Below are 13,149 nucleotides of genomic sequence, written 5' to 3' on the forward strand. Positions count from 1 at the left end.
CTCATCAGCACTCAGCAGGTTCTTAAAATATTTCATCATGTGGCTGAAATTTCTTAGTCCCATTTCCTAAACTACAGTCCAAACAGATTGTCCACAGGTGCCTAAGTTATGGTAACAAAAATTGGATTTTTGAAGATAAGGGCTAGTTCCTTCAGGCCACGAAGGTGCCCCTTAGTGCATCACAACACAGCTTTGTGACCTGGAAATAACTTGAGCCCCAGGGAGAGAAGAATCCCTTGAGATCCACCAGCAGGAAGCACAATACACGACAATGTTGTGTCATGGTGACTGACTGTACCACAGGGCAAGTCAAAAATGGTGACGGAGCTCACAGGCAGAGGCAGTCATAACTAGCCCTCACTGGATCCTTACTCTGTGTCAAGGACAAAATTCATTGTAAGCATTCATATGTATTAACTCACTTAATCCTCTCCACAGCACTGTGAGATGGGTACTGTTATCCCCATTTCACTGATGAGCAAGCTGAGGCACAGAGAAGTTAAATGATTTGCGCAGGCCCACACAGTAACTGGTGGCAGCAGGAATCGAGTACAGGCAGTCTGATCCTAGGCCCCCTGTCCTCAGGCACTCTGCTGTACCATTTCTCAGAACCAAAAGACGCCGTGTCGTTATTCAGGCAAGAAGAACACCACGGAGATGACATATAACTGAGAAAGGTCTATACTCATGACTAGACATGCCATTATCAGCAGGTGCTCGTTAAACGTGATGACCACTGTGAGTGCCAGTTTTCTTAGTATAACTGCAGAGATGGAATCAGGGAGATCATATCCTTCAATCCTTGAAGACTACTTATTTTTTTTAAAGATTTATTTATTTGAGAGCGGAGGAGGAGAAACAGAGGAAGAGGGAGAGAGAAACTCAAGTAGACTCTGTGCTGAGTGCAGAGCCCAGTGTGGGGCCTGATCTCACAACCCTGAGATCATGACCTGAGCTGAAACCAAGAGTCAGACACCCAAATGACTGAGCCTCTCAGGCGCCCCAAATACTACCTATTTTTTTTTAAATAATAAGCATTCTTCTGCCTATTGATTCTCTTGTGAGTTTATCATAGGATCATAGAATAGAAATGAAATGGACTTTGAGATATCATCTGCCAATTGAATCTGGAAATAAGAGGTTAACATATTTTCAGTGATGAGCAAACTTATGCCCTCCTACTTTAAATACACATAATATGCTGCATTTCTTTATACATCTAATTTATTACTGGATCATGAGAGCTGGCACACAAAGCCTGTTTCCTTGCTAGCAGGTAAGATCCACCAGCCTGCTTCTGTTTTGCTCACCGTGCTTCAGTGGCTAGGACCCAGGGAGCTGCTCAGCGCCTATTTGCTGACTGGCTGACTGACCGATTCACTTACAGAAGGCAGGCCTTGCTCCACGATGACCTATGGGGATAGCTGCATGATACAGGCCAACTCAGCAGACAGGAGTTGGGCACACTGCCAGGGTCTATGTCCTGGTTCCACCATTTGTTCGCTCTGTGACCTTGGGAAAGTCCCATGAGCTCTCTAAGCTCCAGGTCCTTCATCTATTAAATGGGGATAATAATAGTACTTCCCTCATTGGGCTCTTCTAAGGAAAAAACTGGAGATTCACCGTCAGCATTCCCTAATGGGCATGCAATACGGACTATCTTCCCAAACTCAGCACCCCACGTCCCCCCACCCCGGCTAAGTAACAGAGCAGTGATCCCCAGTGGGATGCTCACGTTCAAAGGCTGCCAAACCCTGCTTTAAGGAGTGCAAAGAAGGCTGGCTATTCTAAGACTTTACAAAAATCAAGCAAACAAAAAAGCCCCTGTATATAATCCCTTCCAAAAACTCATCACTTGGGCTATCCAAAAGTCTCACTAACATCTTTGCTCTCTAATTAAATTATTTTTGCTCCAAGCCAGACTCTCAAGTTAATTTAGGTAAGCCACATTCCTTCACGGAGTTTACAGAGCCTTTCAAGATCTCACCTCTGCTTCACCCTGAGCGCTCCTCAACCTTCCTTTCATCCATACAGAACCTGTTCTTTGAAAGCACCACGTTCTCCCCACCATTCTGTTTTACAAGCTCTTCCCTCAGCCTGGCATACACCCCCGTCCTTCTTAGCATTAGGTCTCAGCTAAACCATCACTTCCTTCAGAAAGCTTCTCTCCACCTCCCGAGATGGGACTGGAGATCCCTCGTGAGTCTCAATAGGCCCATACTCCTCATCAGGACACTCATCGCTCCCATCATAAATTGCTTGTTTTCTTTTCTTTTTTTTAAAGATTTTATTTATTTTTGACAGAGAGAGAGAGAGAGTATACAAGAAGGGGAAGCGGCAGGCAGAGGGAGAAGCAGGCTCCCTGCTCAGCAGAGAACCCAATGTGGGGCTCCATCCCAGGACCCTGGGATCATGACCTGAGCTAAATAAAGGCAGACACTTAACAGTCTGAGCCACCCAGGCGCCCTATATATAGCTTGTTTTCTTGTCTGTATTCCCCACGAGGCTGTGAGCCCATCACTGTATCCCCTAGCTCAGTAAGTGCTCAATAAACACTCAGCAGAATCACTGAGTGAGCAAGGGAATGATAGAAGTTCAGTTCTGTGAAATAGACGAAATGAATGAACAGGACAGTTACATTTACTTTTTCCCTTCAGTATGTACTGGATATGGGGAAACAGCAATTTTCTTCACTTAAAAAAAATTTCATATCTTTATTTACTTGAAGATATGATCAAGGTGCCCCTTAATCTGATCTTCCCCACCTAAACAATCACCCTTATGTTTAACTCATTACATGGTGAGTCCTAAAATCATTCACTAATTTGGTCCAATGCAAGAAGCTTTTCTGCATGTGCAGATTCTAATTTACTACTATTGGGTTTTTAAAAATTAATATCTGGTGCTACATTTGTCTTGACTCAAGTAATTTTAGAGGCTTAGTTATTTAAGAAACGCTCATTAACTTCTCTTTCCAGAGCACAGGGTAGAGTACCCAGGCAGAAGTTAGGGAAGGAAGGATATCTCTCAGTCCCTGCAGCCCAGAACTTTAAGTGGGTGAAGAGGCAAAGTTACCATAGTGAAAGGTGATATAAGCACATATACAGAAGATTAAGATATATTGTCTCGTTTTGATGTTTATGCAATCCTGAGAAGTAAACAGAATACAATTTTTCGCTACTTACAGACAAAAGATGGCATGATTTCATGCACACATAAGGAATGACAGACCCAGAACTTGAGCCCAGGTCTGTCCAGCCCCAAGTCCAGATTGTGCCCTGCTGGACCACTCCATGTCCCCACTCCATGCCCAATGAGACCTAGAGAGCTGAGTGAAAGGCAAGGCCAAAACACAGTGTGAGTTCATATGACATTGCACAGGAGACACCTCCTCCTCAAAAGCCCCAGAGGCAGGTAACCCATGGTGCTTAGGCTGCGGGGTGAGTTGCACAGTTTGATATCCCACTTCCCAATAAATGTGCACAATCTCCATTCAGGCATTTTGCTGGAAGAGAATATCACTTTTCTTCCCTTGGTGGAGAAAGAAGAGCAGCCTACCCGAAGAAGTTCTCCTTTTTTTTTTTCTAAGATTTTATTTATTTGTCAGAGAGAAAGAAAGAGAGCACAAGCAGGAGGAGTGGCAGAGGGAGAGGGAGAAGCAGGGTCCCCATTGAGCAAGGAGCCCGATGTGGGACTCGATCCCAGGACCCTGAGACCATGACCTGAGCGGAAGGCAGACACTTGACTGAGCCACCCAGGCGTCCCAAGAAGTTCTCCATCTTAATATGTGAAATCAAAATGACAGTTTAGCAAGACATGGGAGTTTTGTCTTTTCACTCTTATTTTTTGCTTTACATCAAATCCAAAAACATCTAGGTCCACATTAAGAGAAGTAAATTAGTAGTAGGGGCACTATTAGTTTGTTTATCCAGCATAAAATTATGTCCTCTGTAAACGGGAATATCAAGTAGCATAAAAAGCCTAGGTGATTTACATTTTCTTTTTGATTAGAGGATTGCATCTACTATACTCAAGGAAGGAAAATCTCTCCCATTTAGCTTTTGAAGATCAAAGGGGCCATTAAATATGCCATATTACCAGCTTTTTTTTTTTTTTTTTTTTTTTTTTTTGGTTAAGACCAGGAGGCGCTTTACAAATTGAGATTGTCATGAGGAAAAGGGAAGACTTTATTTGGGTTCATATGCCCTGATTATGGACTAGCGCACGTCCCTCTGGCAGGACCATATGTTTAACCTTTTGCTGAAATAGGGCTGTCCTACAGCTAAGGGCACACACTGGCCTGTGTTCTGTTTTGTGTGCATCCATGTGACAAACCAAAAGAATGCGAACTAAGAACTTTTCAGTGAGCCACCATCTGATTCTGAACATTGGGGATCTTTCTACAACACATGTGATAAAATCTACAAAGACAAAATGAAAAGCAAAATACTTAAAAGGAGGATGAACCTAGGTAGGTATTCAGTTGAGATAAATCTTGCTTTCCCTCACAGCAGAAGCAGACCAAGGAAACTATCATCCAGGCAATAATGGCATTTTCTTCCTAGATAAGCCCCCAAACGTGTATGTCACCAGCCAAAATGTGAAATCAGTTTTATCTTCACTAGCTGAAGTACTTAAGGTGTGCATAAGTAATAGCATCCCTTGAACCACTGGCATGTGATTTTCAGCTGTTTTGGGGCATTTATGTTAACTATCCCCCATTTTTATTCCCTAATTTAATGAACTTGTAATTAAAACCTTTTTGCCCTTATGTATACTCCGTATGCCTAATTTGAGCCTCAGTGATGTCTTCAACACGTGGTTGTAAAAGGAAAATTATAGGAGAAAGAGTCAAGTGAGATGACTAAACATAATGAGTAATTTCATTTTGATTAAGGACTTGACATTTCCTTTCTGCTTTGGGCAGCCAACAACCAGTCGAAGACAAATATTCGGACCTCCGATATGACCCACACTGGAAGAGTAAGAAAGAGGAGAGGAAGTTGTTGACTATGGAAACATTATCAGAGTATGTAGACAGCTCTACTGAAAATCTGACTCTGGATCCACTGTACCCTTCCAAGGAGTCATCGATGGAACTCTCGGGGGAGAAAGGTGAACACAAGAGTAGCCCACAGAGTGTTGCCTCTTTGCTTGGCAGTGAATTTTTAAGCCCCAACTATGAGCGTGGTGCCCATCAGAGCCGGCCATTTTCAGAGCTGAGCGACAGTGATCTGGGGGAGAAGTCAAGCAACCTCTCTCACTACTTGAAGAGTTCAAGTTCACATAACGAGGTTTTCCTGCCAGGATCACGTGGCCGTCGGCGAAGGAAGTCCAAACAATATTTCGTGGAAAAAAACAAGCTGACTTTGGGATTACCTAGTCCTAAAACGGACTCTTATCTTCAACTTCACAGTAAAAAAAGGGGGGACGTCCTCCCAGAACAGGTACGTAAGTGCTACTTAATAATCTCTTCCAAACACTGGAATGTGCCTTTGTTTGAAATGGCTGGAGATCACTTCCTTCGAGATGGTGATGTCATTACAGCCACGTGGCTGGGTAAAACAAACGTCCTATCCCTTGCTCCTCTTTGAAGAATCAGGGGAATTAGTCCACGAATTTTTTTTTTAAGATTTAATTTATTTATTAGAGAGAGAGAATGTGAGAGCGCAAGCAGGGGGAGTGGCAGGCCGAGGGAGCAGGAGAAGCAGGCTTCCCACCAAGAGGAGCCAGACACGGGGCTCGATCCCAGGAACCTGGGATCATGACCTGAGCTGGAGGCAGATGCTTAACAAACTGAGCCACCCAGGGGCCCCTATTCCACTAATTCTTTTTTTTTTTTAAGATTTTATTTATTAGAGAGCAAGTGAGGGAACACAGAGAGAGGGAACACAAGCAGGGGGAGTGGGAGAGGGAGAAGCAGGCTCGGCGCTGAGCAGGGAGCCCGATGCAGGACTCCATCCCAGGACCCTGGGATCATGACCTGAGCCGAAGGCAGACACTTCACCGACTGAGCCACCCAGGCGCCCCTACTCCACTAATTCTTAAGAGCAAAATCAAAGCCACCAATGGCTGACAGTGCTATAATTCAATTAATATATCCAAAATATGTCCATTCAAGGAACCATAGAATTTTTTTTTAACTGCATACTCCACGAGATAAAATACAGGACTGAAGGTTTGATTCCCTGTGTTGGTTGCCTTTGTTTCTGCTACAGCACTGGCATTCAACTCTATTAAATGTCCTAATACATTGGAGGTGATGTGACATACTCATGTCAGTAACAGCAACGCACACACAAGTGATTCTCAACTTAGATTTTATATACATTTTGGGTGGTAGCAGGAGGGTGGCAGGCTATAGCATGTGGTTGTTTGGTTTTTTTTTTTTAGATTTATTTGAGAGTGCGCACGTGAGAGCGAGTGCGCACGCCCGAGTAGGGGGAGGGGCAGAAGGAGAGGGAGAAGCAGACTCCCCACTGAGCAGGGAACTTGATGCGGGGCTCAATCCCAGGACCCCAAGATCATGATCTGAGCCAAAGGCAGATGCTTAACCAACTGAGCCTCCCAGGCGCCCCGTTTTGTCTTTTTAATTATCCGGGTGATTCTATTACCTTTCCAACCACAACTGTAATCACTACACCACCCTTTATTCTGTGCAAATGATATAAACTTTAGTCTCTCCATCTATAAAATGGGAAAAATAAATGCCCTCCCTTTCTTATCTGATCATTTCAAGAGTAAATTCTATCCCAGATGATGGATTCAGAATCTGTTAGAGCCAGTAGCCTTAGCTCTATTTCATGGGCATTCATACGGATCCTATCAGCCCAACTCCTAGTGGACATGCCCATGGACATAAGAAAAGAATGGCCATCCTTCTTGGGGGAACCAGCTTGAAATTCATTACTTACTAATGTGAGGTCATTTTTAAATATGAAGGAAAGGTTAATACATTACACGGGGATGCCCTTAAACCTAGTCCATATTCAAATTGGTATTATTTAAAATGCTCTAACCTGCTCTAACCTGTAAGTATTTTTTTGTAGAAATGAAAGAGGAGGTAGACGAACATTTGTGATTTTCTCTTAATTCAGAAACTCCCTTTATAGTCTTAAAGGATTATGGTCACATTCCTGCCTTGGTAACTAATAATAGAACAGAAGAATGGATGTAGTATATTCAGCTGAATTCTCAAAACACATAGCTGAATGCAAAAGAATTATCAACATTTTTGACCCAATTTTAGATGTTAATGTACTTTTCATAAAATATATGAAATTTTGAATTTTGCTTGGTTGCTCCTTTAAAAATATATTCAACAGTCCATTATCTGTGAAAAGTATTTATAACCAGTAATTTCTCCCAGACTAGAACAATATTTTTCATTTGTTTCTAAACGTGTTCTCCAAAGAAGCCAGTCTAGACGAAGAGGCGAATTGTGAAGTCAAAAGAAAGTTATATTCCTAATAATAAAGGTGAAAATAGCTTTATTATAAACTCTTTAATAGCTGATTTCTTAATCGCTTATTTTTCTTAGTAGTTATAACTTAATTTACAAACAATATTGGGGTGACTTGACTGACAGTGATTCCATAGCATAATATTTTGCTAGGCCAGTGAGAAAACTTTAAAGCATTTTTGACTTGCTCAATCTTTAAGCTCATAAAATAGTCTTTGAAGTGGCTATTGACCTTGTCCACCACTTTCTCCAGGTTCAACTGTCTCAGGGCTGATTGCTAATTATATTCAAAATTGTTTCTTCACCATTTTCCAACATACATTTCCTTCATCTTACTCTTCTTCTTTTAAAAAGGATAGAAATTAGTGCTTGCTTCGGCAGCACATATACTAAAAAAAGGATAGAAATTAGTTTGACCTAGCAGTGATAGGATATGTGTAACTGGTTTATTGAATTATAGTCAATAGCACTGAACCATGTGTTCCTTTCAAGTCATTATTTATATATGAAGTATGTGCAGGTCTTTCTGCCAGTACAGATTATATGTTTCCTTATGGGCAAGAACTATGCTTTGTACCTATTTTCAATCTTCATGGTAACTAGCCTAACACACTCTAAGGTCTCAGTAAATATATGGGGAATGAAAAATGGACCTCTTCCATCCCTCCAAACTTACTCTGTTTAGTATAAATTGTATGTGAGGGGAAAATGGTATTTTCTAGAACAGATGTTTGAAAACTTGGCTGGATATTAGATTCACCTGAGAAACTAATTTTAAAAAGTGATTCTTGGCTTCACCTGGACCAATTGACATCTCTGGGTAAGATCCTGAGCGCCAGTATTTTTCTTTCAAAGCTCCCCAAGTGTTTCTAATGCTCAACCAAGATTGAGAACCACTAATTTACACCAGGGATTCTCAGACATTACTGTGAATCAGAATCAACTGGGGGGCTTGTTAAAACAGATTGCCATACCTAACCTAAGGGTTTCTGATTCACTAGGTGTAGGGCAGGACCCAAGAATTTGAATTTTCTACGTGGTTCTGGGTGACGCCACTTCTGCTGTTGGGCCTACTGAGAACCACTGATCTTTTTTTCCCCTCAAACTTTAAGGCTTCTCATGAACCATCCCAGAATCTTAACATATGGATTTTAATCCAGTAGGTCTGGGGTGAGACTCAAGAGTGTGCATTTCTAACAAGTGCCCAGGTGATGTCAAGGCTGCTGGTCCATGGACCACATATAAAGCACCTACAGGGTTTTCCAGAAACCCAAAGTCGTAGTGGTGTTAAGTCAGTACCCCTAGAGCATTGATGATTTCAATGGCTGATAGGATTATTCTGTTAATTTGGGAGCAGGAGGTAAGAATTAGGGGTGGCAGGTTTTGAGGGTATTGTTTTAGATTAAGCAGCATCTATCTGGAAGGTTTTCATGTTTGAAAATCTACTTTCTCCTCTTAATTTCTTTGAAAGAGATGACCAATATCTTACAACTAGAAATACTGAAAGGATAAATGACATCTATTGCCGAATGAATGACTAAATGTCAATTACCATTACACAGTGAAGAAAATCAGCTTTTTAATACATCATTTTGTCACAAGCATTTATGCCCAGTTGAATCAGACAGGGTCTTAAGTAGTTGTATTGTCTTTGGGAAGATTTGAAAGTACATCTAAGAAGTTTATGACATTCCAAAAAAAATGTTAACAGTTTTTTTTTTAATAAGACTCAAAAAACTGATTAAGTTCAGATGAAAAATAAAAGCAGGAATAATAAAGAAAGCTCTGGACATTAAGAATCACAACAGAATCTAACACTACCAGAGAGTGTATTATAAACCCTCAATAATTAAATACTAGGATAATATTTAATGCATATATAGACAGAAAAATGGAACAACAGAGTAGAAAGTGCAGAAACAGAACCAAATTACATATGGGAATATAGGATATGATACTATGATTTGATAAAGCAGTATCTCAAATCAATGAGGAAATGGTGCATTGTTCAATAAAACAACTGGGTAGCCATCTGGGAGAAAATGAAGTCAGAGCCATACCTCATATCATACAACAAGATAAATTCTAAATGGACCAAATATTTAATTAAAAAAAATTAAACCATAAAAATACTAGGAAAAAAAATGAAGCAAATTCTCCCATGACCTCGAAATGGTTCAAAATCCACAATCTACAAAGGAGTGATAAATCGGACTACATAAATACCAAAAACTTCTGTAGGAAAAAAGCATAAGAAGAAAAATATTTCTAATTCATATCACAGATGAAAGCCTAACATCTCTAATATGTAAAGAGCTCCTAGAAATCAAGACCAAAAATCCCAATATAAAAATATGCAAAGGCCATCAATAGGAAATTCACAGAAAAGTTAATACATATATCTATGAAATATATAAAAAGATACCCAACCTCAGTCATTAGAAAAGAAATATAAATCAATACTACATTGGGGTTCTATTTCTCACCTATAATTAAACCAACAAAATTCCAAATGTTTGATGAACCTGTAGGCAAAAAGGGACAGTCAGGTTGGTGAGATAATAAATTGGCCTAACAGGTGGGGAGGACAACTTGTTAATATCTATTTAAAATACTAATACATATACTCCTAGAAAAATTAAGACGTATGGCTAAGAGAATAGACTTCAGAGCCAAGGTGGTTGGCACTGCCACCTGCTGTCTGACCTTGGACAGGTTGCTTAACCCCTATGTGCCTCAGTTTCCTCATCCTTAAAAACAAAGAGAGAGAGATAATAATAGTACTTCCTTCACAGGATTATTAAGAAGATTAAGTACATGAGTTAATATATGTAGTGTGGTTAGATCAATGCCTGCCTTATAGCAAACATTATATAATTGTTCGCAACAATTATTTTTATTTGACCCAACACATCCGACTCCTAGGAATTTTTCCTGGTTATATATGTGCAGTTTTGAAATAACTCCTGTACAAGATTCTCCATTTCAGCCTTTTTTCAGCAAAAGGTTGGAAACTATCCAAATGTCTATCATGTGGGTAATACTGAAATTATAGTACATCCATAGAGTAAAGTACATTGTAGCTGTTTAAAAAATGAGGATGTTCTCCATGGATGGTTATGGACAACTTATCAAGGTTTATTATTAAGGGAAAAATTAAAGGTATAGAACAGTGCATACAGTGTAAAAAAGCGGGGAAGAATAAAGCTCTGTATTTCCTCTGGTATGCATAAAGAACTGTGGAAGGGTATGTGGGTGGTTAATTGTGAAGGGTGGAGGGGGTGGGAGCACAGCCTTTCACTTTATATCCTTTTTATAGCTCTTATTTTTGAACCATGCCTATGGACTCACAAGACCCAACATTCTGTAGTAACCCTTGTAACTTCACACCCCCTGACTGCTCAGGTCACCTAAATTGCACTCTTTGCTTGTAAATAATGGCTCAGAGCAGAACCATCCGTTTTTAAATTAAATTTCTCCACAATTATTTTTGCCATTTTTCATCTGTACGATGTACATTTTTCATCTGTTGATCGTACATTAAAATGCACTGGAAAAATCACCTTGGAATACATGAGGAGATCTTTATCATATGACATGTGAAGCAAAGAACTGATATAAAAACCGACACACACTAGAGGGCACCTAAGTATCACCGTCAGCCAGTAACTTGGCCAGCGAATATTTTCTTTTTTTAATTCATGATTCGTTCAGTGTTTGTCTGAAACTCATTAGTTAGAATTTGAGTCCATTTCTGATCTGCCATTAAAAGACATTTGTGTCTTGAAAAAGGAGCTGCCTTTCTATCTTGATTCCAATGTGACTTTGAAGACCGATGAAGGGAAAATCTAGCACGCTCAGAAAAGAACAGTAAGTGCTTTAGACCTGTTGTTCTTCTCTTGTCTTTCCCCAGAAAGAAATTACAGATACTTTGTGAAAACAAATATGGAAAAGTTATTCAGTCACCTATAGTCTTTCAGACAACATAAAGCCCTATCAAGAGTCCACTACCCATTTTGAAGATCAGCATATATTCATGGCTCCTACTGAGACAGCAGGTCAGTCAGCCAACAGACCTTTATTGAGCACCAGCCATGTGCTCGTCGCTCAGTGCTAGGGATACACCAGAAAACAAGACATACGGAGCCTGGGCTTCAAGGAGCTCATGTTCCAGTCACGTAACAGAGGCAAGAAACATGTAACAAAATAATTTCACATGCCAATAAATACCTCAAAGGATACTGAATAACTTGACTTAATAAAAGGAGGAACGGGGAGTATAACTAGGATGTTTGGGTGCTTGTGAAGGACTCTCTGAGGAGATGTCATTCAAGCTGAGACACGAACAGATGAGGAAGAGAAACTATGGAAGCTCTGGGGGGCGGAGGTCTGCTTTGTGCCAATCACGGTAGCAGCCTTCTCCCCCAGGGACAGCACAGTGGTACAGGAGAGAAAAAATAAAACCAAACAAAGCACTCATGTGGAAGTCAGACAACCATGGGTTACATCCTGGCTCTTCAGCAAACTAGGTGGTAGCACTTCCTAGATATCTGAGCAAGTAACTCTTTAAGCCTGATATTCTTTATCTATTATATGGGGTAAATTTCTGCCTTGGAGACCTATTAGAAAAAATTACACAAAGCTCCTGACACGTGGCAGACGGTAAAGGGAAGCTATTGTCAACACTGGGCATTCTCGAGCCATAGAAAGGGAAAGGAATCACTCTGGGAATAGGCCCTTCTAAACAGATTTTTTTTCAGAGCATAGTGCCTCAAAGTGAAAGGGATAGGACTTCCGGTAGAACCAGAAAGTGTAGCTAAAAGGGTAGCATTTCAATACCCCAATAGCCCAATCTATGGTAGGACTCCCAGAAAACTGTCCACTTATCCTACTGGATAAGACTAATATTTTAATTTTTAAAAAAGATTTATTTACTTGAGAGCGAGAGCATGAGTGGGAGGGGCAGGGGGAGAAGGAGAGAGAATCTCAAGCAGACTCCCCCACTGAACATGGAGCCTGATGCAGGGATCCATCTCACAACCCATAAGATCATGACCTGAGCCAAAACCAAGAGTCAGAGGCTTAACTGACTGAGCTACCCAGATGCCCCTGGACTCATATTTAAGTGATAGGTTGCTCTCCTTTTCTATAGTTTTAGATTTAGTACAACTTTTGGTTGTCTATAAAATTAAGCTTTACCTTTATTTCAGTGATGATCATCTTTTTCTAATTATATTTGGTTAGAAACAGAATGCTTTCATTTTTTAGAATTCTTCCAGTTTTGGTGGTATTTTTGAGGCTCACCTCTAAATTATTCTATAGAGTAAGTACTTTGTATCTTCATTGATTGTTTTTTTTTTTTTCTTTTGCCTGTGTGACCACGACAAGAGCACTTACTTATGACAGCATAATTCAAATTGAACTTTATGGGTTTTTTTCCCCCAGTATAACACATTTCCTAAGGCATCTTTCTGTATGCACTGTTCAGCACTTAGTTGGTTTAGCTACCAACTGTATGATCTATAGAGTGACACTCCATTAATTCAACATTACTGATGAGGGATCCATGAAAAGAAAACTTTCCTTTTAACTAAAGCATGCCCTTTCAAAAACCAGAATCCTAACATAAGCAATCGTTTCTCAGGATAGCTTTCCCAAACATTCCTAGAGCACTCCACAGGCCTTGC

The 13,149-nt window shown here is 40.4% G+C and overlaps 1 protein-coding gene across 8 annotated transcripts in view; it reads left to right on the forward strand.

Annotated features, from left to right (window-relative positions):
• JHY (junctional cadherin complex regulator) overlaps window positions 1-13,149 on the forward strand; it is a 55,077-nt gene that overhangs the window by 11,091 nt on the left and 30,837 nt on the right. For 5 of the 8 annotated variants that reach the window (XM_027579689.2, XM_027579688.2, XM_027579687.2 and 2 more), the window contains exon 3: window positions 4,928-5,447. In XM_027579689.2, the coding sequence (XP_027435490.2) occupies window positions 4,928-5,447 (520 nt within the window). Of the gene's footprint in view, window positions 1-4,927; window positions 5,448-11,254; window positions 11,333-11,375; window positions 11,574-13,149 lie in introns of those variants that run through there. The other 3 variants (XM_027579693.2, XM_027579694.2, XM_027579695.2) reach the window with 2 other exon arrangements.

This window comes from Zalophus californianus, chromosome 11 (assembly GCF_009762305.2).
Source record: "Zalophus californianus isolate mZalCal1 chromosome 11, mZalCal1.pri.v2, whole genome shotgun sequence".
NCBI classification, from domain to species: Eukaryota; Metazoa; Chordata; class Mammalia; order Carnivora; family Otariidae; genus Zalophus; species Zalophus californianus.